This window comes from Serinus canaria, chromosome 22 (assembly GCF_022539315.1).
Source record: "Serinus canaria isolate serCan28SL12 chromosome 22, serCan2020, whole genome shotgun sequence".
Taxonomy (NCBI): Eukaryota; Metazoa; Chordata; class Aves; order Passeriformes; family Fringillidae; genus Serinus; species Serinus canaria.
In genome coordinates, this window is record NC_066335.1 from 957,855 (window position 1) to 983,998 (window position 26,144).

The 26,144-nt window shown below is 53.2% G+C and overlaps 1 protein-coding gene across 1 annotated transcript; it reads left to right on the forward strand.

Moving 5' to 3' along the window:
• The first annotated feature begins 1,345 nt into the window (after positions 1 to 1,345).
• On the forward strand, positions 1,346 to 25,986 carry SNRNP200 (small nuclear ribonucleoprotein U5 subunit 200). Its single transcript, XM_009099955.4, has 45 exons — positions 1,346 to 1,762; positions 2,335 to 2,498; positions 3,095 to 3,266; positions 3,825 to 4,017; positions 4,601 to 4,656; positions 4,929 to 5,027; positions 5,597 to 5,749; positions 6,071 to 6,170; positions 6,636 to 6,772; positions 7,271 to 7,354; positions 7,598 to 7,771; positions 8,026 to 8,163; positions 8,408 to 8,563; positions 9,000 to 9,170; positions 9,663 to 9,856; positions 10,110 to 10,233; positions 10,562 to 10,711; positions 11,108 to 11,218; positions 11,474 to 11,605; positions 11,863 to 12,051; positions 12,650 to 12,847; positions 13,205 to 13,357; positions 13,978 to 14,058; positions 14,399 to 14,482; positions 14,727 to 14,833; positions 14,922 to 15,040; positions 15,646 to 15,800; positions 16,884 to 17,073; positions 17,865 to 18,038; positions 18,785 to 18,945; positions 19,609 to 19,836; positions 20,348 to 20,539; positions 20,756 to 20,934; positions 21,263 to 21,414; positions 21,735 to 21,843; positions 21,948 to 22,056; positions 22,455 to 22,644; positions 22,828 to 22,992; positions 23,233 to 23,354; positions 23,886 to 24,029; positions 24,369 to 24,545; positions 24,632 to 24,792; positions 25,087 to 25,168; positions 25,287 to 25,379; positions 25,623 to 25,986. The coding sequence occupies exons 1-45, from the start codon at positions 1,550 to 1,552 to the stop codon at positions 25,764 to 25,766; spliced, it is 6,579 nt and encodes a 2,192-aa protein (XP_009098203.2). The 5' UTR covers positions 1,346 to 1,549; the 3' UTR covers positions 25,767 to 25,986.
• The last annotated feature ends 158 nt before the right edge of the window (positions 25,987 to 26,144 follow it).

Here is a 26,144-nt window from a genome sequence, read left to right on the forward strand (position 1 = left end):
GGGCGGCGGGAGGCGGCGGAGCGGGGCGGGGGCCCGGGCGGGGCGGCGGAGGGAGGCGGTGGAGCGGGGCGGGGGCTCCGGGGGGCGCGGGGGGGCCCGGCCGGGGCGCGGGAGGCGGGAGCGGCGGTGAGGGGCGGCGGGAGCGCGCCGCGCGGCCCCGAGCGGCCCCGCCCGCCCGTGACGTCACGGGCCCCCTTCAGAGGAGGGGGTCTCGGGTCGGGTCGGGTCAGATCGGAACCGCTCGGGTCAGATCGGAATCGCTCGGGTCCGCTCTCTTAGGATCGGAACCGCTCGGTTCAGAACAAACGAACCCCGGTCCAGTCGGAACCGAGTGCGCTCGGAACTGCTCGGCTCGGATCGGAACTGCTCGGAACCGGTCGGGTCTTACTGGGACCAGTTGGCTCTGCTAGGCTTGGCCCAGCCCAGCTCGTCTGGGTTTGGGTCGGATCCAGAACCACTCAGCCCAGACCTGGCTTGGTTTAACCAGGCTCAGCTCAGACCAGCTTGGCTCAGTTCTTGGCTCAATTCGGGGTGTCCCGGTTGGGCTCAGCCCAGTTCAGCCCCACTGGCCTGGCTCAGCTCAGTCCAGCTTGGTTCAGCCCAGTTTGGGTTAACCCAGCCTGGTTTAACCCGGGTCAACCCAGCCTGGCTTTACTGGCCTGGCTCTGCTCAGCTCAGCCTGATTTTACACACTCCAGTTTAGCCCAGTTTACCCAGGCTCGGCCTATCCCAGTTTGGCTCAGATCAGCCCAGTTTGGCCAGTCCCAGTTCAGTTCTTTTCTTTCGGGGTCCCTGGTGCCATCCCTGGTGCCATCCCAGTGGCTCCCTTGGTGCCATCCCAGTGCCCAGCATCCCTTTGCGGAGAGGACGAGGACCAGAGGAGAGGACCAGGTGGGCACCAGGTGTGGCAGCACAGCCGGGTCACCTCCAGACACAGGACAAAGTGCCACGTGGTGCCACCCCTGCTGGGACATGGCCGAGCTGGCACGGCCGCCGGGCACCTCTCCAGGCGCTGGCACCGCGCTCCGCTAATTAACAGGGCCGAGATAACGAGGGCACCGCAGCGGGCACTGAGCTGTGACCCCAAAGCCAGAGCAGGAGGGGCACCGGGGAGAGGGAGGCGCTGCCCATGTCCCCTGGCACCCCGAAATGAATGGGGACACAACCCTGGGTGGGCACTCAGGGACCCCAAAATGCCCAGAGACCACCCCAGTGCCCAGAGAACCCCAAATGCCCAGGGAACCCTCGATGCCCAGGGACCCCTCGATGCCCTCCTTGGGGACAATTCGGGGGGCCCCCCTCCCCCCCGTGGGCACCACGTGTGCCCTCAGCGGAAAGGGGCGTGGTCTGAGCCGAAGGCGTGTTTTTTCTTTAATCAACCAATAGGAAACGGTAAACTTCGCCCTGGCTCCGCCCCCTGCCCCGCCCCGCCGCCTTCAGGCGTTTAAGCGTCAATCAAAATCATGGCGGGCTGGTGGTCTCACCAATCACAGGCAGCTCCCGGCATGTGGGGCGGGTCTTATCGGGAATCAGCCAATCAGAATAAATAATGGGCGGAGCCTCGCTCTCGCGTGCGCAGGCGAGTTTCCGCCTAACCCGGAAGTTCTGCTGGGGAAGCTTCCGGTGCAGCGGAGGAGCCGGCGCGGCTTCATCAGGGCCCGTTCCCGTTCCCGCTTCCGCTCCCGGCCCCGTTCGGGGCCCCGCTCCCGGTGCAGCCATGGCGGACGTGACCGCCCGTAGCCTGCAGTATGAGTACAAGGCGGTGAGTGCTCGCTCAGTGCCCTGAACCCCGTCCCGTTACCGTGAGCCCGTCCCATTACCATGGGCGCACCCCGGTACCGTGAGCTGCTTCCACCCCAATTTTGGGACCCGTTATGGGACGCTCAGCCTCCTACTGCGACCTCGGACCCCATTTTGGGACCCCCTGACCCGTTTGGATACCCCCGGTCCCATTTGGGGATCCCTTGGACTTCTCCCATCCCCACTTTGGGATTCTTTGGTTGAGATCTCCAGCCCCATTTTGGGCTCCCCCAGCCCCATTTTGGGACCCCAACCCCACCTTTTGACCCCTTGCCCTTCTCTAAATCCCAATCCACCCTCTAAACCCCATTCCCATCACCCCAAATCCCATTTCAATCCTATTCAATCCTATTTTAATCCCATTTTACCCCATATTAATCCCATTTCCCCCTCCAGAACTCCATCCTGGTGCCCAAGCCGACCTCTCCCTGATCGAATGGGGAATCCCATTTCAATCTCATTTCAATCCCCTTTAAACCCATTTTACCCCATATTAATCCAGTTTGATCCCATTTTTCCCCATTTTCACCCCAGAACTCCAACCTGGTGCTCCAAGCCGACCGCTCGCTGATCGACCGCACGCGCCGGGACGAGCCCACGGGGGAGGTTCTGTCCCTGGTGGGGAAACTCGAGGGCACCCGCATGGGGGACAAGGCCCAGAGGACCAAACCCCAAATGCAGGAGGAGAGGAGAGCCAAGTGAGCAGGAAATTGGGGAATTTTCATCCTGGGATCGAGGGTGGGAGAGGTTCCACTTTGGATTCGGAAAAGTTGGTTTTCCTGGTGGTTAATTACCCAAAAAAATTGATTTTTTTTGGTGCTGAGTATCTCAAAATATTTGGGGTGTTTGGTACTAAATATTTTTTAAAAAATCTATTTTTCTTGGGGCTAAATATCCCAAAAAAACAGCTTTTCCTGGTGCCTAATTTCCCAGAAAATCTCATATTTTGCTTCCCTACCTTCCAAAAAAAATGTTTTTCCTGGTGCTAAATATCCCAAAAAACCTGCTTTTCCTGGTGCTAAATATCCCAAAAAACCTGCTTTTCCTGGTGCTAAATATCCCAAAAAACTTGCTTTTCCTGGAGCTTTCCTTTCTCCAGCTCAACATTTTTGTGAATATTTGTGGGTGGAAAACCCAAAACCCTGAACCAACCCAACTGGGAGCCACCAAAATTATCACAAAAAATGAAAATAAATCCTTTTTTGCTCTTTTTTTTTTGGAATAAATCAATCTGGAAGAAGCAGGATTTGATCCCTGAGCACCCCTAATTCCCAGTTTTCCCCGATTTTTCCAGGAGGAGGAAGAGGGACGAGGACAGGCATGACATCAATAAGATGAAAGGCTACACTCTGCTCTCCGAGGGCATTGATGAGATGGTGGGCATCATCTACAAGCCCAAGACCAAGGAGACACGAGAGACCTACGAGGTTCTCCTCAGCTTCATCCAGGCTGCCCTGGGAGACCAGGTGAGCTTTGGGGTCACCTCTGGGATTTTGGGATTTGGGGATCCGGCCCCGGTGTCCCCATGGGATGGGGTTGGGAGGTGTGGAATAGGTTGGGTTGGAAGGGGTTGTGGAAGTTGTGAAGTTCTGCCGTGGGTTGGGATGTTTTCTGCTGGATCAGCCTGGGCTTGGACACTTGCAAGGATCCCAGCTGCTCTGGGGATTCCATCCCGGCCCCTCACCCAAAATCCCACCCAGATCTCCACATGGAACTGTGGAATGGTTTGGGTTGGAAAGAACCTTAAAGCTCCTCTGGTCCCACCATGAGTCCCACACTTTCCATAGATCCAGGTGGCTCCAGAATGGCCTTGGACACTTCCAGGGATTCAAGGGTTGTCAAAATTTCTCTGGGAATTCCGTCCCAAAATCCCACCTAAACCAGAACATGGAGCCATGGAATGGGTTGGGTTTGAGGGACACCAAAGCTCATCAGGTCCCACCACGAGCTGGGACATTTCCCACTGTCCCAGGTGGCTCCAGCCTGGTCCTAGCTGAGCATTCCCAGTTCCTTGTCCCCCCCAGCCCCGGGACATCCTGTGTGGAGCAGCTGACGAGGTTCTGGCCGTGCTGAAGAACGAGAAGCTGCGGGACAAGGAGCGGCGCAAGGAGGTGGAGCTGCTGCTGGGCCCCACCGACGACACGCGCTACCACGTGCTGGTCAACCTGGGCAAGAAGATCACCGACTATGGTGGGGACAAGGACATCCAGAACATGGGTACGACAAGTTTGGGAATTTTTTGGGGATTTTTTAGAGAATTTTTTGGGATTTTTTTGCGATTTTTTAAAATTTTTTGATATTTTTTTCAGTATATTTTGAATTTTCCCAGCATTTTCACAATCTCATTTTGGGGTTTTTTTTTTTTTTTTTTTTGGGGATTCCTCTTTTCCTCCTGGTACCCCGTTTATCCCAATTTAGCCCCCATTTTTCAGGATCATCCCACAGAAAATCCTGCTGGGAATGATTTTCCACCCCAAAAAAAAGCTGAGTTTGCTTTTAGGAGTGTGGCATTGGGAATTCCTGTGAATTCAGGGTGAATTCCCAGTGGATTCCATATGGAATTCTGGGTGAATTCTCAGTGGATTCCGGGTGGATTCTGGGTGAATTTCTGAAAATTCCTGGTGAATTCCAGGTGGTTTCTGGGTGGATTCTGGGTGGATCGCCTGTGGAATTCTGGGTGGATTCCGAGTGAATTCCAAGTGGATTCTGAGGGAATCCTGCTGAATTCTGGGTGGGTTCTGGGTGGATCCCATGTGGAATTCTAAGAATTCCCAGGAATTCTGTGCCCTGTTCCCTGCAGATGACAACATCGACGAGACCTACGGGGTCAACGTGCAGTTCGAGTCCGACGAGGAGGTGGGGACGGCTCCGGCCCCGTCAGCCTGGGCTCCTTGGGGTCACCCTGTCCCATTTCCCTCCATCCCCTTTCCCTTTATCCCACGTTTTGGGACGAAAAGGAAGAAAAGGGGATTTTTGGGGGGGGAAAGAGGCAAAAAAAATGGGATTTTTGAGGGGAAAAATGGAATTTGGTGTGGGAAAAGAAGGGTAAAAATGGCATTTTTGAGGAATAAAGGGATCAAAAAGGGATTTTTGAGGAAAAAGGGGTAAAATCAGGAGTGTTCCCACAGGAGGGGGACGAGGACATCTACGGGGAGGTTCGGGACGAGGCGTCGGACGATGACCTGGAGGGGGACGAGGCCGTGGTGCGCTGCACGCTCTCGGCCAACGTGAGTGTGGGATTGCCAGGAAAATGGGAATAGTCGGGGGTTCTTGTGGGAATTTTTGGTGGTTTCATGGGGTTTTGTGGGGGATTTTTATGGGGGTTTTATTGGTGTTTGGTAGGAATTTTTATTATGGAAATTGTTGGGATTTTTACGGGAATTTTTGTTTGGTTTTTTTCTATTTTTGTGGGATTTTTATGGAATTTTTTGGATTTCAAGTCCCTAAACTTCCTTAAATCCCAAGAATAATGTGAATGTTTGGGATTTCCCAGCTGGTGGCCTCGGGGGAGCTGATGAGCTCCAAGAAGAGCCTGCCACCAATGGGGCATCAAAAACTTGGGAGTAATGGGATTTTGATGGGATTTTTTTGGGATTTTGATGGGAATTTTTGGGATTTTGGTGGGAATTTTCCAGCTGGTGGCCTCGGGGGAGCTGATGAGCTCCAAGAAGAACCTGCCACCCGCAGGACATTGAAAACTTGGAAATAATGGGATTTTTGTGGGATTTTTTTGGGATTTCATGGCCCTAAACTTCCTCAAATCCCAGGAATAATGTGAATGTTTGGGATTTTGCAGCTGGTGGCCTCGGGGGAGCTGATGAGCTCCAAGAAGAAGGATCTCCACCCCCGGGACATCGATGCCTTCTGGCTGCAGCGCCAGCTCAGCCGCTTCTACGACGACGCCATCGTCTCCCAGAAAAAGGCAGACGAGGTCCTGGAGATCCTCAAGGTCTGTGGCCTCCAAATCCTTGGGACTTGGGAGAATTCTCCCTGTTAAAAGTGGGAATTTGGCTCAAAATTAATTCCTTGGGTTGTTATGGGATTTTTGGGTGGTTTTTCCTTGGAAATCGTCCATGGGGTCTTTTCCATTCCGATTTCCATATTTTTGAGGGAAAATGGGAATTTTTTTTGGCTGGTTTTTAGCTTTTAAGATAGTTTTAAATTGCCAGGATTATTTTCCACTCCTTTCCCAACCTCTCCTCACTTCCATCCCATGGAAATCAGGGATCTGGATGCCCTGGGTGTGAGAATTCCCTGTTTTTTCCCCCAGACTGCCAGCGATGACCGGGAATGTGAGAATCAGCTGGTGCTGCTGCTGGGCTTCAACACCTTCGACTTCATCAAGGTCCTCAGGCAGCACAGGATGATGAGTGAGTTGGTTTTCCTATTTTAGTGGAATTCTAGCCATGAAATCCCAAAAAAATCCCATCCAATCCATAAAAATCTCATCAATATCCCATTAAATACCATCAAATCCCAAAAATTCTCATAGAAATCCCAACAAATCCCATAAAAATCCCAAAAACTCCCATTAAAAAACCCATTTTAAAAAATCCCAAAAATTCCCATTAAAATCCCCAAAAAATTCAGATAAAATCTCATAAAAATCCCAAGAAATTCAGATAAAATCCCATAAAAATCTCCAAGAAATTCAGATAAAATCGCCATAAAATGCCATTAAAAAATCCCAACAAATCCTAAAAAAGTCCTGGAAAAATTCCATTAGAAAAAAAATACCAACGGATCCCATAAAATTCCCATACAAATCTTGTATAAATCCCAAAAAAATCCCCCAGAAATCCCAAAAATGTTGATTTTTTCCCCGTTTTTCCCAGTCCTGTACTGTACCCTGCTGGCCAGCGCGCAGAGCGAGGCGGAGAAGGAGCGCATCATGGGCAAGATGGAGGCCGACCCCGAGCTCTCCAAATTCCTCTACCAGCTCCACGAGACAGAAAAAGAGGATCTGATCCGGGTCAGGAATTTTATGGGATTTGTGGGATTTGGGGTCAGGGTTGGAAACGGGGCTGGAATCCCCCAAAAATCTGTGGGGAAGCGACGCTGCCGTGGCTGCTTTGGCCTTCCCAGGGTTTGCTTTTCCATCAAAATCCCACAAAAGAATCACACTGAAATGCCCCAAATCCCACAGAAAAATCCCAAATGGTTGTTCCTGGCTTATTAAAATGGTTATTCCCAGTTTTTGGAGTTTTCCAAAGAAATTGAGGGAACAGGAGCACTTGAAGAGGTTGAATCCCAATTTTTCCCCTCAGGTGTGGGAGCCATTTTGGTGAGGGGAAATTTGGTTTTCCTGACAAAAATGATTATTCCCAGTTTATCAAAATGGTTATTCCTGGTTTATAAAAATGGTTCATTCCTTGTTTTTGGATGGATTCCCGAAGGATTTGAGAGAACAGGAGCACCTTGGAGGAGTCTGAGCCTCTTACCTGAGGTTGAATCCTGATTTTCCCCTCAGGAGGAACGCTCCCGGCGGGAACGCGTGCGCCAGTCCCGCATGGACACCGACCTGGAATCCATGGACCTGGACCAGGGAGGAGAGGTAAAATCCTGGGATTTGCTCCCACAACACCCCCAGCTATCCCAAAAAACGTTTGATCCCACTGGAAAGATGGATTCCCACATGGAATCTGCAGCTTTCCCTTCAGACATGAGGAGAAACAATTCCCATTTTTCCTTTCCCCCCATTGTTCCCCCATTTCTTTCCCATTTTCCCCCGTTCTTTCCACCATTTTTCCCCCCATATTTTCCCCCCATTTCTCCCATTTTCCCCATTATTTTCCAGGCTCTGGCTCCCAGGCAGGTGCTGGATTTGGAGGATCTGGTGTTTGCCCAAGGCAGTCACTTCATGGCCAACAAGAGATGCCAGCTCCCGGACGGATCCTTCCGGAGACAACGCAAGGGATACGAGGAAGTTCATGTTCCTGCCCTAAAACCCAAACCCTTTGGGGCTGACGAGGTTTGTTCCCAGAAAAAAGGGAAAAAATGGATTTATTTTCTTTTTTTTTTTCTATGTCCACATTGGGATTAATCCCAAATATTTTCCCTAACACCGGGATCAATTTGGGATTTGAGGATTTGGCTTTTCCATGGAATCTGAGAGGATAAAAATTGAATTTTCTTTCATTTCCGTGTAAAAAAAATCAGAATTTTTCCTTTCTGATCTGGAAAAACCCCTAAATTCATTTTTTTCCACATTTTCCCTCTTCCCAGCAATTGGTTTCTGTGGAAAAACTTCCCAAATATGCCCAGGCTGGCTTTGAGGGCTTCAAAACCCTCAACAGGATCCAGAGCAAACTGTTCCGGGCAGCGCTGGAGTCCGATGAGAACCTGCTGCTCTGTGCCCCCACGGTGAGATTTGGGGTTTGGGGGCTTTTGGGAAGAATTCCAGGATTTTTTGGGATTTTTTGGGGTGGAATGTCTCCAGGGAGTGGAGAAGACCCAGTGTGGCACTGAGTGACTCTTTTTGGGGGTGGAGAAGCTCAGGGGGTTCCTCAAGGTGGATCTGGGGTTTGGGGCTGGAGAACCTTGGACCTGTCCAGGAGAATTCCAGGATGTTGAGGGGTTTTTTGGGGACGGAACATGTCGGTTGCAGGGCGCGGGGAAGACCAACGTGGCGCTGATGTGCATGCTGAGGGAGATCGGCAAACACATCAACATGGACGGCACCATCAACGTGGACGACTTCAAGATCATCTACATCGCACCCATGAGGTCCCTGGTGCAGGAGATGGTCGGGAGCTTCAGCAAGGTGAGGGCTCGGTGGGGTCGGAGCCCCAGGAGGGTTGGGATTGGATCCAAAGGGAGGTTTGGGATCAGGTCCCAGGGGAGGGTTGGGGATGAGTTGGATCGGATCTAAGAGGAGGTTTGGAATCACGGAGGGGTTGGGAATTGAGGTGGGGAAGGGGTTGAAGAACAAGGAGAAGGCTCTGGGGAATCCCTGAGGGATCTGGGATGGGTTATGGGGTTGGAGAACATCCAGGGATGGGGAATTCCTGAGAGATCTGGGAAAGGAGCTCAGCCTGGAGAAAAGGGTTGGGAGACTTTGCATACCTCCCTGGCAGGAGAGGACAATCCAGGTGGGATTTGGGATCTCATCCCAGGGAACACCAGAAGTTTGGGTGGGCTTTTGGGATTGTTCCTCCATGGAAAGATTTCTCCATGCTCATCCTGTGGGTTATTCCCAGCGTTTGGCCACCTACGGGATCACGGTGGCCGAGCTGACCGGGGACCACCAGCTGTGCAAGGAGGAGATCAGCGCCACGCAGATCATCGTGTGCACGCCCGAGAAGTGGGACATCATCACCCGCAAGGGCGGCGAGCGCACCTACACCCAGCTGGTGCGGCTGGTCATCCTGGTGAGCACCTGGAGCAGGCAGGGATGGGGCTCCTCAAGGTGTTCCTCAAGGTGGATCTGGGTTTTTTTAGAGGAGAAGCTCAGGAGGTTCCTCGAGGTGTTCCTCAAGGTGGATCTGGGTTTTGGGATTGGAGAACTTCAGGGTGCATCTGGGGTTTGGGGTGGAGAAGCTCAGTGGGTTCCTCAAGGTGGATCTGGGGCTTGGGGATGGAGAACCTCAGGGTTTCTCATGGTGTTCCTCAAGATGGATCTTGAGTTTGGGGGTGGAGAAGCTCAAGGTGTTTCTCAAGGTGGATCTTGGATTTGGGGCTGGAGAAGCTCAAGGTGTTTCTCAAGGTGGATCTGGGGTTTGGGGCTGGAGAACCTTGGACCTGCCTAACCACGACACCCAACCATGACACCTGCCCAACCGTGACACCCAACCAGATGAACTTTATGATCCCACATATCCAGATGAGGGAGGACAATTCCCTGACCTCTCCCCTTCCCCCAGGATGAGATCCATCTCCTCCACGACGACCGTGGGCCCGTGCTGGAGTCGCTGGTGGCCAGGGCCATCCGCAACATCGAGATGACGCAGGAGGACGTGCGGCTGGTGGGGCTCAGCGCCACGCTGCCCAACTACGAGGACGTGGCCACCTTCCTGCGCGTGGACCCGGCCAAGGGCTTGTTCTACTTCGACAACAGGTACGAGAAAATGGGAAAAATTCCCTTTTCCATGGATTTTTCAATCCCATTTTCTCCATAAATTCCATTTTCCATGTTTTTTTTTGGTGGCGGTTTCTCCATAAATTCCCTTTTCCATGGATTTTTTTTCCTGGTATTTTTTCCATAAATTCCCCTTTTTTCAGGGATATTTTTTACCACGTTTTCTCCATAAATCCCACCTCTTCCACTGTTTTTTTTTTCCCTCAAATCCCATGGATTTTTTCCCTCCCAGCTTCCGGCCCGTGCCCCTGGAGCAGACCTACGTGGGCATCACGGAGAAGAAAGCCATCAAACGCTTCCAGATCATGAACGAGATCGTCTACGAGAAGATCATGGAGCACGCCGGCAAGAACCAGGTCCCACCTCATTCCCAAAAATTCCACCTTGATCCTATGAAAATCCTATGGGATTTTCCCTTTTTTTTCACCCCATTTTGAGGTGCTGGTGTTGCAGTGGAGTTTGGTGGAGTGGAGGTTTTGGGATTTCTCATTTTTTCCCTGTTTTTTTCCCCTATTTTTGGGTTGATTAATTTGGAATTTTCCTTCTGGGATAAGGGAATTTTCACCTGGATAAATCCCAGCTCTTTTCCCAGGAATCCCAGGCTGATCCCAGGTTTTCCCAGGCTGATCCTGGGCTGATCCCAAGCTGGTCTCAGTTTTTCCAGGCTGATCCCAGTTTTTGCAGGTGCTGGTGTTCGTGCACTCGCGGAAGGAGACCGGGAAGACGGCGCGGGCCATCCGGGACATGTGCCTGGAGAAGGACACGCTGGGGCTCTTCCTCAGGGAGGGCTCGGCCTCCACCGAGGTGCTGCGGACAGAGGCCGAGCAGTGCAAGGTGAGCCTGGGGGAAAATGAGGAAAAATTGGGAAAAATGGGAAAATATGGCAAGGGAAAATCAGGAAAAATTGGGGAAAATCACGGAAATGCAGCAGGGAAAAAGCAGGATAATCTAGCAGGGAAAAACTGGGGAAATCTGGTAGGGAAAATGTAGGGAAATCCAGCAGGGAAGAGGCGATTTCTGGCCCTTTATCTGTGGAGGAAGTGGAGAAATTTGGGAAAATTCCCCCAAGGAAAATTTGGTGGATCCTCCATTACCAAGGAATTTTATACCGGATACGCTGCAACGACTTCTCCACCCTGTCCAGCCCCACCCTGTGTTGATCCCAAACTTTTCCCTTGGAATCTTTTCCCACTTTTTCCCTGGAATTTTTTGGGATTTGTTTTCCCCCAGAACCTGGAGCTGAAGGATCTCCTCCCCTACGGCTTCGCCATCCACCACGCCGGGATGACGCGCGTCGACCGCACCTTGGTGGAGGATCTCTTCGCCGACAAACACATCCAGGTGGGACCCCAATTCCAGAGGAAATTCCAGAATCAAATCCCAAACAAATTTTCCTTTGACATCCTGCCCTGATGTGGAAAAAAATGGGATTTGCCTCAAGGATGAAATGGGAGATGGAAATGGAGTTTTTTGGGTAGAAAAGGAGATTTTTGGATGGAGGTTCCTGGGTGGATTTGGAGGTTCCTGCTGGATCTGATCCCTGGTTTTCAATGGATTTGGAGGTTCCTGCTGGATCTGACCCCAGTTTTCCTGCAGGTGCTGGTGTCCACGGCCACGCTGGCCTGGGGTGTGAACCTGCCGGCGCACACGGTGATCATCAAAGGCACGCAGGTGTACAGCCCGGAGAAAGGGCGCTGGACAGAGCTGGGAGCACTGGACATCCTCCAGGTGGGACCTCCAGGAGGACCTTCCCAGCCTCAAATCCCATCCAACATCCCAGTTTTGGGGTTCCTCCTCCATCTTCATGGTGGTGTGAGGTTGGAGGGAAAGGGGAAAGTTCCTCAAGAAGTCCATGTCCAGATCCTTCCAGATAATTCTTCAAGAATTCCATGCCCAGATCCACTTGAGATAATTCCAGGCCCAAACTCCCCTGAGATGATCCCTCAAGAATTCCAAGTTCCCTGAGCTGTTTCTCCTGGTTCCAGATGCTGGGCCGTGCCGGGAGGCCTCAGTACGACACGAAAGGAGAAGGAATTCTCATCACTTCCCATGGAGAGCTCCAGTATTACCTGTCCCTGCTCAACCAGCAGCTGCCCATCGAGAGCCAGATGGTGGCCAAGCTCCCGGACATGCTCAACGCCGAGGCCGTGCTCGGGAATGTCCAGAATGCCAAGGTTGGATGAAATTCCCGATTTTCTGTAGGGATTTGTGGCCGTGGTTCTGCCCCTGAGATAATTCCTTGCCCAAACCCACCTGAGATATCCCTCAAGAATTCCATGCCCAATCCCAGGTGGGGATTTTTGGGATTGGGGTGTTCTTGGAAGGGTTTTGGGATGGGAGTGGAAAATTTGGGGATGTTTTAGGGTTAATTCCAGGATGTTTTCCAGGAGATATGGGGAAGGGGAATTGGGCACCAGGAAAAGCAGATTTCCCAGGAAATTCAGGGCAAGGGAAAGCAACTTTCCTGGGAAACTGGACACCAGGAAAAGCAGATTTTCTGGGAAATTAATAACCAGGGAAAGCAGTTTTCCATGGAAATTAGATACCAGGGATTTTCTTTGGAAAATTCCCTTATTCTTGAAATTCTCAATTTCTGAGATATTAGGGGCAAGGAAAAACAACTTTTCTGGGAAATTTGAACACCAGTAAAAGCAAATTTCCCTGGATTTCCTGGCTCTGTTTTGTGGGATTTTCCCGGGATCAGCTCCACTCTGGAGCTCCCCAGCTGTACCAGACATCCCAGGGATCACTCAGGATTTGGGAATTCCGCAGGATGCAGTGAACTGGCTGGGCTACACCTACCTGTACATCCGGATGCTGCGGTCGCCGACCCTTTACGGCATCTCCCACGATGACCTGAAGGCGGATCCGCTCCTGGAGCAGCGGCGCCTCGACCTCGTCCACACCGCGGCCCTGATGCTCGACAAGAACAACCTGGTCAAGTACGACAAGAAAACCGGGAATTTCCAGGTGGGACAGCAAAAAAAATGGGGATTTCTGGGTGGGAGGGGAAAAAAAAAGGGAAGTTTTAGGTAGGAGGTTCCTGTGGGTTTCTCCAGGTCATTCCCATTCTTCTCCTGGCCATTTTTCTTCTCACCATTCCTGTGGTTTCTCCTGGTTGTTCTGGCTGTTCTCCTGGCCATTCCCATGGTTTATCCTGACTGTTCCTATAGGTTTATTCCAGCCGTTCCTGTGGTTTATCCCAGCTGTTCCTGTAGTTTATCCCAGCTGTTCCCGTAGTTTATCCCAGTCGTTCCCGTGGTTTATCCCAGCTGTTCCCATGGTTTATCCTGACTGTTCCTGCCATTTTCCCGGCTGTCCTGGCAGGTGACGGAGCTGGGCCGCATCGCCAGCCATTATTACATCACCAACGAGACGGTGCAGACGTACAACCAGCTGCTGAAACCCACCCTGAGCGAGATCGAGCTCTTCCGCGTCTTCTCCCTGTCCTCGGAGTTCCGCAACATCACCGTGCGCGAGGTACGGGAACGGGCAACAGCCGTCAGCCAACAGCCCACACCAAACATCACCCAACACCCAACAGCCATCGCCCAACAGCCATCACCCAACAACACCCAACAGCCATCGCCCAACACCCAACAGCCATCACCCAACAACAACACCCAACAGCCATCACCCAACAGCCATCACCCAACAACATCCAACAGCCATCACCCAACAGCCATCACCCAACAGCCATCACCCAACAACATCCAACAGCCATCACCCAACAGCCATCACCCAACAACACCCAACAGCCATCAGCCAACAACATCCAACAGCCATCACCCAACAGCCATCACCCAACAACCATCACCCAACAGCCATCACCCAACAGCACCCAACAGCCATCAGCCAACAACATCCAACAGCCATCACCCAACAGCCATCACCCAACAACATCCAACAGCCATCAGCCAACAGCCATCACCCAACAACACCCAACAGCCATCACCCAACAACACCCAACAGCCATCAGCCAACAACATCCAACAGCCATCAGCCAACAGCCATCAGCCAACAGCCATCACCCAACAGCCATCACCCAACAGCCATCACCCAACAGCCATCACCCACCCTCCATCCCTCTTTCCCCCCAGGAGGAGAAGCTGGAGCTGCAGAAGCTTCTGGAACGAGTCCCGATCCCAGTGAAGGAGAGTATTGAGGAGCCCAGTGCCAAGGTGAGCCCTGCCAGGAATTCCTGTTGGGAATTCTGCTCCCGTCCCTCTCTGGGATGTCCTGGATGGGGCTGGGAAGCTCGGGGAGATCCAGGAGATCCGTGGGAGTGGGGGGAGGTGGCAAACGAGGTGGGAGAAGGGAATTAGGTGCCAGGAAAAGCAGATTTCTAGGGAAATTTGGGATCAGGAAAAGGAAATTTCCTTGGGAATTAGGAACCAGGGAAAGCAGCTTTTTTGGGAAGTTGGGAATCAGGAAAAGGAGGAGGTTTCCTTGGGAATTAAGCTCCAGGCAAAGCAGCTTTCCTGGGGTATTCCCTGAGGGTTTTTCCATGGCCATTCCCAGATCAACGTCCTGCTCCAGGCCTTCATCTCACAGCTGAAGCTGGAGGGGTTCGCCCTCATGGCCGACATGGTCTACGTCACCCAGGTGAGCCAGGAATTCCCTCAGAATTCCCAGCGGGATTGGTGAGGGGCTGGGATGGAATTCCCAGAGCAGCTGGGACCCCTGGAAGTGTCCAAGGCCGACGCTGTGCAATGGCACTGGTTGTGGTGACACCCGTTGGGATTTTGAGTCATTCCCACCCTAAATCCCCCCTGAACTGGCCCAGGGGGTGGGATGGGAATTTGGGAATGTCCAGGATGTGACTCCAAAACCCTTCCCTGCCCCGCAGTCGGCCGGGAGGCTGATGAGAGCCATCTTTGAGATCGTCCTGAACCGCGGCTGGGCCCAGCTCACCGACAAGACCCTCAACCTCTGCAAGATGATCGACAAGCGCATGTGAGCCCTGATCCCGCAGGATTCCCCAAAATTCCCCCGAATCCCCGCCGTTCCCGGTGTCCCCTGAGCCCCCGGGTTGTCCCCACAGGTGGCAGTCCATGTGTCCCCTGCGCCAGTTCAAGAAGCTGCCCGAGGAGGTGGTGAAGAAGATCGAGAAGAAGAATTTCCCCTTCGAGCGCCTCTACGACCTCAACCACAACGAGATCGGTGCTGAAACGGGGGAAATCACCCAAAATCTGGGATGGGGAGGGGTCTGGGGTTCTCGCATGGGAGAATCCCCAGAATCCGGGTTAAAATCCCTTGAATTCAGGCAAAAATCCCCCAAATCCAGGCTGGGGAGGGGTTTGGGATCATGGCATGGGAAACTCCCCCAAATCCAGGCTAAAATCCCCCAAATCCTGGTTTAGATGAGATTTTGGGGAAAAAAATAAACTTAGTTTTGAGGGTGGGGAATTTCTCCAGGATTTTCCCTCCGAAATGGGGGAATTTTCCTCAGAAATGGGGGTAATTTCTCCAGAATTTCTCCTCAGAAATGGGGAATTTCACTCAGAAATGGGGGATTTCCCCTCAGAAATGGAGGAATTCCTCCAGGATTTCCCCTCAGAAATGAGGGAATTTCTCCATGAATTTCCCTCAGAAATGGGGGAATTTCCCCTCAGAAATGGGGGAATTTCTCAAGGATTTTCCCTCAGAAATGGGGGAATTCCTCCAGAAATTTCTGAGTGTCTGGAGCAGAGGCCTCACCCTCAGAATCCCGCTCTTTTTGGGATCCTCCTTGACCCCATCCCTTTTATTTTTTTCCCCCCTCACAGGAGAGCTGATCCGGATGCCGAAAATGGGGAAAACCATCCATAAATACGTGCACCTGTTCCCGAAGCTGGAGCTGTCCGTGCACCTGCAGCCCATCACGCGCTCCACGCTCAAGGTGGAGCTCACCATCGCGCCCGACTTCCAGTGGGACGAGAAGGTGGGAAAGGGGGGAGTTTGGGGTGGGAAAAGTGGGAATTGTGAGGGGAAAGGGGGGGTTTTGGGGTGGGGGGCTGGGAATTGTGAGGGGAAATGGGGAATTCTGGGCCTGGAGTGTGGAAATCCTGAGGGAAAATGTGATGGAAAATGGGGAATTCTGGGCCTAGAGTGTGGAAATCCTGAGGGAAAATGTGATGGAAAATGGGGAATTCTGGGCCTAGAGTGTGGAATCCTGAGGGAAAATGTGATGGAAAATGGGGAATTCTGGGCCTGGAGTGTGGAAATCCTGAGGGAAAATGTGATGGAAAATGGGGAATTCTGGGCCTAGAGTGTGGAAATCCTGAGGGAAAATGTGATGGAAAATGGGGAATTCTGGGCCTAGAGTGTGGAAATCCTGAGGGAAAATGTGATGGAAAATGGGGAATTCTGGGCCTAGAGTGTGGAAATCCTGAGGGAAAATGTGATGGAAAATGGGGGATTCTGGGGCTATTATGTGGAAATCATGAGGGGAAAATGCCCTGATTCAGGAAAAAAATGGGATTTATGGGGTTGGGGTGTGGAAATTGTGAGGGGAAATGGGGAATTGTGAGGTTGGGGTGTGGAAATCCTGAGGGAAAATGTGATGGAAAATGGGGAATTCTGGGGATAGAATGTGGAAATCATGAGGGGAAAATTGGGAATTCTGGAGCTATGATGTGGAAATCATGAGGGAAAAATGCCCTGACTCGGGGGATAAATGGGATTTATGGGTCTGGGGTGTGGAAATCCTGAGGGAAAATGGGGAATTCTGGAGCTATGATGTGGAAATCATGAGGGGAAAATGCCCTGATTGGGGGCAAAAATGGGATTTATGGGGTGAGGGGTGGAAATCATGAGGGAAAATGGGGGATTTTGGGGCTGGGACGTGAAAATCATCAGGGAAAAATGCCCTGATCGTGCAAAACCAGAAAATCTGAGGTTCGGTTTTAAAAACCACGAGGCAGAACACAATCCTGGGATGAAAAGGAGCCATTTTGGGGCTGGAACACTTGGAATTGTGAGGGCTGGGACAGGGAATTGCGAATTTCCCCTTTTTTTTTTCCAGGTTCACGGCTCTTCCGAGGCCTTCTGGATCCTGGTGGAGGATGTGGACAGCGAGGTGATCCTGCACCACGAATATTTCCTGCTCAAGGCCAAATATGCCCAGGATGAGCACCTGGTGACATTTTTTGTGCCCGTCTTCGAGCCCCTGCCCCCCCAGTATTTCATCAGGGTGGTGTCCGACCGCTGGCTCTGTGAGTGCCCCTTTTCCTGGGTTTATTCCTGCTTTTATTCCTGTATTTTTCTGCTTTTATTCCTGGTTTTTCCTGGGATTTATTCTGTGTTTTTCCTGGGCTTTAGTTCTGCTTTTTCCTGGTTTTATTCCTGGTTTTTCCTGGGTTTTTTTTTTTTTTTGCTGTTTTTGTTGCTGGTTTTTTTCTGGGGTTTATTCTGGGTTTTATGGCTCTGTGAGTGCCCCTTTATTGGGGTTTATTCTGGGTTTTTACAGGAGTTTATTCCTGGTTTTTCCAGAGGTTTTTTTATCCCAGAGCTTTGGAATTCCAGATTTATCTCCTCTCCCAAACCTTTTGGAATCTGTTTTTAACCCCTATTCCCAAACCTTTGAAATCTGTTATTAATCCCTATTCCCAAACCTTTGGAATCTCTTTTTATCCCTATTCCCAAACCTTTGCAATCTCTTTTTATCCCTATTCCCAAACCTTTGGAATCTGTTTTTAATCCCTATTCCCAAACCTTTGAAATCTGTTATTATCCCTATTCCCAAACCTTTGAAATCTGTTATTAATCCCTATTCCCAAACCTTTGGAATCTGTTTTTAATCCCTATTCCCAGACCTTTGGAATTCCAGATTTATCCTCTTTCCCAAACCATTGCAATCTGTTTCTTATCCCCTCTCCCAAACCTCCGCAATCCATTTCCCATCCCCTTCGCCACCTTCCAACCCCACAACCTCACCCCCCACGGCAGATCCAGACCCCCTGGATCCACCCACCTGGAAAATTCAGGAATTCTTTCCATCCTCCAGCCTGTGAGACCCAGCTCCCCGTTTCTTTCCGGCACCTGATCCTTCCGGAAAAATACCCGCCGCCCACGGAGCTGCTGGACCTGCAGCCGCTGCCGGTGTCGGCGCTGCGGAACAGCGCCTTCGAGAGCCTCTACCAGGACAAGTTCCCCTTCTTCAACCCCATCCAGACTCAAGGTGGGACTTCCAGGTCCTCACCCCGCCGGGATTTCCCGGGATTTGATGGTTTTGGCAGGAATCTTCTGGAGGATTGCCGGGTGGTTTGGGTTTGGGGTTTTTGATGGGTTCAGCGGGTTCTGGAGGTTGGGTTTGGTCCTTCTGCTTGTTCCATGTGGATTTCATCTCTCCCAGAGTTTTGGGATCCATGGTTTATCCCCATTCCTAGAGTTCTGGGATCTGTGGATTATCCACTATTCCAGAGTTTTCAGATCCGTGGTTTATCCCCTTTGCCAGAGTTTTGGGATCCATGGATTATTCACTATTCCCAGTTTTGGGATCCATGCTTTATCCCCTGTTTCCAGAGTTTTGGGATCCATGGATTATCCCTCCTCCCAGACTTTTCGGATCCGTGGTTTATCCCCTCTCCCAGAGGTGTGGGATCCATGGTTTATCCCCTCTCCCAGATTATAGGAAACCATTGATTATTCCCTCTCCCAGAGTTTTGGGATCCACGGATTATTCCGTATTTCCAGAGTTTTGGGATCCATGGATTATTCCCTCTCCCAGAGTTTTGGGATGTGTGGATTATCCCCTCTCCCACACTTTGGGAAACCATGGATTATTCCCTATTCCCAAAATTTTGCGATCCGTGGTTTATCCCCAAAGATATTCCCCAGATCTCCCCTCCCTCCGGCTGGATCCTTACCCCATTCCCACATTTTTTTTCCCCCCCAAAACCCCCGGGAATGCCCCCGACCTCCCAGTGTTCAACACGGTGTACAACAGCGACGACAACGTCTTCGTGGGCGCGCCCACGGGCAGCGGCAAAACCATCTGCGCCGAGTTCGCCATCCTCCGCATGCTCCTGCAGAACTCCGAGGGACGCTGCGTCTACATCACCCCCATGGAGGCCCTGGCCGAGCAGGTGGGTCCCAGGAATTCCCTGGAGCTGGCAATTCCCACCTTCACCCCTCGCTCCCTTGGGGTCCGCTCGGGGTTTGCCCCTCCTGCCGCTCCTGGGGGCGGGTTATGGGGGAATTCGGTGGGAATTGCCCCAGTTTGAGGGGAGTTTGGTGGGAATTGCCCCAGTTGGTGAGGAGTTTGGAGGGAATTGCCCAAATTTGACAGGAATTTGGTGGGAATTGCCCTAGTTCGGTGGGAATTGCCCCATTTTGAGAGGAATTTGGAGGAAATTGCCCCAGTTCAGTGGGAATTGCCCCAGTTGGAGAGGAATTTGGAGGGAATTGCCCAAATTTGACAGGAATTTTATGGGAATTGCCCCAGTTCGGTGGGAATTGCCCCATTTTGAGAGGAATTTGGAGGGAATTGCCCCAGTTTTGGGATAAGACTGGTCCAGTGGGAATTCTCCAGGAATTTGGCAGGAGTTGCTGCAGTTTGGGAGGAATTTAGAGGGAATTGCCTCATTTTGAGGGGAATATGAGAGGAATTTGGTGGGAATTTCCTCAGTTTTGAGAGGAATTTGGTGGGAATCACCCCCATTTTGGGGATAACACCACCTCTCCTGTGTGAGTTCTGGATAAATCCGTTGGGAACCTCCCGGATTCGAGGCCAGTCCCCGTTTCCCCAGGTTTTCATGGATTGGTACGAGAAATTCCAGGAGCGCCTCAACAAGAAGGTGGTGCTGCTCACGGGGGAGACCAGCACGGACCTGAAGCTGCTGGGAAAAGGGAACATCATCATCAGCACCCCGGAAAAGTGGGATATCCTCTCCCGCCGCTGGAAGCAGCGCAAGAATGTCCAGAACGTCAACCTGTTCATCGTGGATGAAGTGCACCTGATCGGGGGCGAGAACGGGGTCAGAGTCCTGGGAATGGGGTGGGGATGGGTCCAGCCTGGAATGGGAGGTTCCCAGTGGAATTTTGAGTTGTTTTGGAGAAGGTTTTCCTGATGGAAATTGATCCGATGGGATGGGATGGGGGATGTTCATGCCTCGGGAAGGTCAGAAGGGTTTTCCATGAGGTGTCCTGGATGGATCTCAGCCAGGAACAGTCCTGATCCCATTCGTGATCTTGCTCCTGATCCCACTCTTGATCCTGCTTCTGATCCTCTTCCTGATCCCACTCCTGCTCCCATTCCTGCTCCTTCTCCTGATCCATCTGTATCTCTCAGAAAGCTCAGGAGGGATTTCCATGCGTTCTCCTGACCTGATCCCATTCCCAATCCTGTTTTCCCCCACAGCCCGTGCTGGAGGTGATCTGCTCACGGATCCCATTCCCAATCCTGTTTTCCCCCACAGCCCATGCTGGAGGTGATCTGCTCATGGATCCCATTCCCAATCCCATTCCCAATCCTGTTTTCCCCCACAGCCCGTGCTGGAGGTGATCTGCTCGCGCATGCGCTACATCTCGTCGCAGATCGAGCGGCCGATCCGCATCGTGGCGCTGAGCTCGTCGCTGTCCAACGCCAAGGACGTGGCACACTGGCTGGGCTGCAGCGCCACCGCCACCTTCAACTTCCACCCCAACGTGCGCCCCGTGCCCCTGGAGCTGCACATCCAGGTAGGGGCGGGAACGGCCGGGATTCTTGGAAAAATCCCTTGGGATTGTTGGGAATTCTTGGCCATGATCCGTTGGGATTGAGATTGGCATTGGCCATTGATCACCAATCCAAGGATCAATCATTTCCATGCGGGAATTATGCGAATTTTCCAGCGTTTCCCACCAGTTTGGCAGGGAATCCTTTGGGATCCATCTGGATTTGGGGTTTTTTGGCAGGGTTTCAACATCAGCCACACGCAGACGCGGCTGCTGTCCATGGCCAAGCCCGTGTACCACGCCGTGATGAAGCACTCGCCCAAAAAACCCGTCCTGGTCTTCGTCCCCTCCCGCAAACAGACCCGGCTCACGGCCATCAACATCCTGACCACCTGCGCCTCCGACGTCCAGCGCCACAGGTGACACCTGGGGACACCACGGGATGGGCTGGAGACTGCCCAGGGATGGGAAAGGGAACACCTGGGGACACCACGGGATGGGTTGTGGGGTTGGAGAAGATCCAGGGTTGGGTTATGGGATTGGAGATGGGGAATTCCTGAGGGAGCTGAGAGGACTTTGCCTGGAGAAGAGGGGGATCATGGGGCGGGATTGGGACTGGGATTTGGATTGGGATCAGTGGGATTGGGATCAAAGGGGGCAATGGGTCGATAGGAGGGGATAGGATGGGATGAGATGGGAGATCCCAAAGGCCTTTCCCAAGCTGACCAACTCCCGGATACCCGCCAGGTTCCTGCACTGTGCTGAGAAGGACCTGGTGCCCTACCTGGAGAAGCTGAGCGACCCCACGCTGAAGGAGACGCTGGTGAACGGGGTCGGGTACCTGCACGAGGGGCTCACGGCCATGGAGCGGCGCGTGGTGGAGCAGCTCTTCAGCTCCGGTGAGAGCACAGCGGGGTCAGGATTGATCCTGGGGCTGGGATTGATGGGATAGGATGGGAAGGGATAAAGACTGGGATCAGGATGGGGTGGGATTGATCCTGGGGCTGGGATTGTTGGGATGGAGGGGATAAGATGGGAAGGGATAAAGACTGGGATCAGGATGGGATGGGATCGGAATGGATGGGACAGAGATTGGGATTGGATGAATCTCCACCTCCCACACCCAGAAATTCCAGGATCTTCCCCAACCCCCTCTCCGAGTGCCCGGAGTCCTGGGATCTCTGTCCCCCCTGACCCCAGGTGCCCTCCCCACCCCCAGGAGCCGTGCAGGTGATGGTGGCCTCACGCAGCCTCTGCTGGGGCATGAACATCTCGGCCCACCTGGTGATCATCATGGACACGCAGTACTACAACGGCAAGATCCACGCGTGAGCCCATCCCCGATCCTTTGGGTTGGGGTGGGGTGGGATTGGGATGGGATGGGATGGGGACAGGGGATCCCTGGGGTGCTGCTGACACCGTGGCTGTGCAGGTACGTGGATTACCCCATCTACGACGTGCTGCAGATGGTCGGCCACGCCAACCGCCCGCTGCAGGACGACGAGGGGCGCTGCGTCATCATGTGCCAGGGCTCCAAGAAGGTGGGGCATGGATGGATCTGGGGACATTCCTGGGATTCCAGCTGTGACTGGCCTCCTCCAGATGGCAGATGAGCCTCACTAGGGTTGGGGTGGGGTTTGGGGTGGGGTCGGTGGGGTGGGATCCATGGGCTGGCAATGATGGGATGAGATCCATGGCATCAATGGAATGGAATGGAATGGAATGGAATGGAATGGAATGGAATGGAATGGAATGGAATGGAATGGAATGGAATGGAATGGAATGGAATGGAATGGGACAGGATCCAAACGCTCAGTCAGGGCTGGGATCACCATGAGGACAATCCAAACCCTCCCAGAGAGCCACACTGGGCATTCCCATACCATTTTTGTGATGAATTCTTGAATTCTTTCCCTTTTCCTGCCCCGTCCTGCCACAGGATTTCTTCAAGAAGTTCCTGTACGAGCCTCTGCCGGTGGAGTCTCACCTGGACCACTGCATGCACGACCACTTCAACGCTGAGATTGTCACCAAGACCATCGAGAACAAGCAGGACGCCGTGGACTACCTGACCTGGACCTTCCTGTACCGCAGGATGACCCAGAACCCCAACTACTACAACCTGCAAGGTGGGAATGGGGTCTGCCTGCCAGCAGGGAGCTCCTGCAGCCTGGGAATGGTCCTTGGGAATGTCCTGGGGTGGTGACAGTGCTGGCAAGCTCGTCCTGTCCCATCATTTCCCATTCTCATAATCCCATTACCCCATTGCATTATCCCATCCCATCCATCCTAATCCCATGATCCCGCTGCAGGCGTGTCCCACCGGCACCTGTCGGATCACCTGTCGGAGCTGGTGGAGCAGACCCTCAGTGACCTGGAGCAGTCCAAGTGCATCAGCATCGAGGACGAGATGGACGTGGCCCCCCTCAACCTGGGCATGATCGCCGCCTACTACTACATCAACTACACCACCATAGGTGCCCCAAAACCCCGGGAATCAGCCCTTTTCCCAGAAAAATCCATGGGGTTGGGGGTCTTCACCAAAAAATTCCATAGGTTTGGGTGTTTCTCTAAAAAACTCCCAATTTTGGGGTGTTGTCCCTGGTTTTGTTAATTTTCCTTCCAGAAAAACCCCTGGCTTTGGGTTTTCTCCCCAAAATTCCCAATTTTTGCGTGTTTCTCCCTGCAATTCCCAATTTTTGTATGTTTTCCCCCAGAACTGTTCAGCATGTCCCTCAATGCCAAGACCAAGGTGCGGGGGCTGCTGGAGATCATCTCCAACGCCGCCGAGTACGAGAACATCCCCATCCGGCACCACGAGGACAACCTGCTGCGCCAGGTCTGGGATCCATGGGATCATTGGGATCAGTGGGATGGGATCAATGGGATGGGATGGGTTCAGTAGGAACATCCCCATCCGGCACCACGAGGACAACCTGCTGCGCCAGGTCTGGCATCCATGGGATCATTGGGATCAGTGGGATGGGATCAATGGGATGGGATGGGTTCAGTAGGAACATCCCCATCCGGCACCACGAGGACAACCTGCTGCGCCAGGTCTGGCATCCATGGGATCATTGGGATCATTGGGATCCGTGGGATGGGATCAATGGGATCCATGGGATAGGTTGGGAATAGGATCAGTAGGATCAGTGGGGTGGGATCAGTGGGAATGATGGGATGGAATGGGATCTATGGGGTTGGGATGGAATGGGATGAGATGGGATGGGACGAGCACTCAGCAATCCCAACCCCATCAATTCCACAATCCCAAAACCTCTCTCCCTCCTCCGCCCCGGGGTGAAGCTGGTTTTGGGGTCAAGCACCGACTTGGGGGTTGGGCACTAAAGGGTTTCTCCTCCACCCCCAGCTGTCCCAGAAGGTGCCCCACAAACTGACCAACCCCAAATTCAACGACCCCCACGTCAAGACCAACCTGCTGCTCCAGGCCCACCTGTCCCGAATGCAGCTGAGTGCGGAGCTGCAGTCGGACACCGAGGAGATCCTCAGCAAGGTGGGACCCCAGACCCCAAAACCCAAGGGTTCTTGGGGTGAGGAGCTGGAGAGATCCCCCATCTGTCATGGGAAAACGGGCTGGATTTGGGGTGGGGTGGGATTTATGGCCGAGGAAAGCGGGGCAGGATAATGAGGTTCTCCAGGGGTCCCTCCATCCCATGGGGGCAGTTCTGCAGGAATTCCATCCCACTGGGGCAGTTCTCCAGGGACTGCCCCATGTGGTCACTCTTCCATGGGGTCAGTTCTGCAGGAACTGCTCCAGCCTGGCTCCATCCCATGAGGTCCCCATCCCTGGCTGTCACTGACCATCCCTGTCTGTCTGTGTCCGTGTGTCCAGGCCATCCGGCTGATCCAGGCCTGCGTGGATGTGCTGTCCAGCAATGGGTGGCTCAGCCCGGCGCTGGCGGCCATGGAGCTGGCCCAGATGGTCACTCAGGCCATGTGGTCCAAGGACTCGTACCTGAAGCAGCTGCCCCACTTCACCTCCGAGCACATCAAACGCTGCACGGACAAGGTACGGCGCCGGGGACACCTGGGGACATCCTGGGGACACCCAGGGGACATCCAAGGGACACCTTGGGCCGACTGTGGGCATTGCAGGGCGTGGAGAGCGTGTTTGACATCATGGAGATGGAGGACGAGGAGCGCACGGCGCTGCTGCAGCTGCCCGAGGCGCAGATCGCCGACGTGGCACGCTTCTGCAACCGCTACCCCAACATCGAGCTGTCCTACGAGGTGGGGGACAGGGACAGCATCCGCAGGTGAGACCGGGGTCAGCGGGGTCACTGGGATGGGATTGGGGTCACTGGGATCATTGAGATCGTTGGGAGCACTGGGTTGGGGATGGTTCTGCAAATGCTACCCCAACATGGAGCTGTCGTAGGAGGTGGGGGACAGGGAGAACATCCACAGGTCTGTGTGGGATTGGGATCAGGATCATGGTGTGATCCTGATATTGCTGATCCCGTTCCCTGTCCCCAGTGGTGGCCCCGTGGTGGTGCTGGGATGGGATCAGGATGGGGTTTGGGGTCACTGATCCCATTCTTTGTCCCCAGTGGTGGCCCCGTGGTGGTGCTGGTGCAGCTGGAGCGTGAGGAGGAGGTCACCGGGCCGGTCATCGCCCCCCTGTTCCCACAGGTACCGCGGGGTCGGGATCCCATCGATCCCAATCCCATCGATCCCATTAATACAACTGGTCCCCAGTGATGTCCCCAATGTCCCCTGACGACCCCGATGTCCCTTGATGTCCCCACAGAAGCGTGAGGAGGGCTGGTGGGTGGTGATCGGTGACTCCAAGTCCAACAGCCTCATCTCCATCAAACGCCTGACGCTGCAGCAGAAAGCCAAGGTGACACTGGGGTGACAGTGGGGGGGTGACATGAGTGACACCGTGGTGGCACAGGGTGGGTGCCATGGGCTGGGTGACCCCAAGGTGACACCGAGGTGCCATAGGCTGGGTCATACCAAGGTGCCATGGGCTGGGTGACCCCAGGTGACACCGAGGTGCCATAGGCTGGGTCATACCAAGGTGCCACAGGCTGCGTGACCCCAGGTGACCTCGGGTGACCCGTGGTGCTGTCCCTGTCCCCAGGTGAAGCTGGACTTTGTGGCACCAGCAGCGGGCACGCAGCACTACACGCTGTTCTTCATGAGCGACGCCTACATGGGCTGCGACCAGGAGTACAAATTCAGCGTGGACGTCAAGGAGGCCGAGAGCGACTCCGACTCTGACTGAGCCCCAAACGTCCCTCGGGATCCTAAAAATCCACCAGGATCCCAAATGGCCCAGAGAAAACCCTCAGAATTCCAAAATATCCCAGTGAACCCCAAAAATATCCCAACAACAATCCCATAAAAGCCCCCAGATCCCCCTCCTGCATTCCCGTTGGTTTTTAGGGTTTGGATGTTTTGTACAGAGATTTTTTTTTTAGGTTGGAATAAACTTCGGGATGCGACTCAGTGTCGGTGCTGGATCCCAAATTTCCAGATCCCCAGATCCCAAACATTTGGACCCCTAACTCTTGGGATCCCAAACTCCTGGATCCCAAATTTCCTTATTCCTGGAGGACACTGGAAGGTCTTGGAGAACTTGGGATTGTCCTGAAGAACTTGG

Excerpts from the sequence above, each read along its gene's own strand:
- SNRNP200 (XM_009099955.4), top strand. The coding sequence starts at position 1,550 with ATGGGCGGAGCCTCGCTCTCGCGTGCGCAGGCGAGTTTCCGCCTAACC. Across the intron at positions 12,052-12,649 it reads GGAATGTCCAGAATGCCAAG|GATGCAGTGAACTGGCTGGG; the intron begins GTTGGATGAAAT and ends GGAATTCCGCAG. Across the intron at positions 22,645-22,827 it reads CAACTACTACAACCTGCAAG|GCGTGTCCCACCGGCACCTG; the intron begins GTGGGAATGGGG and ends ATCCCGCTGCAG.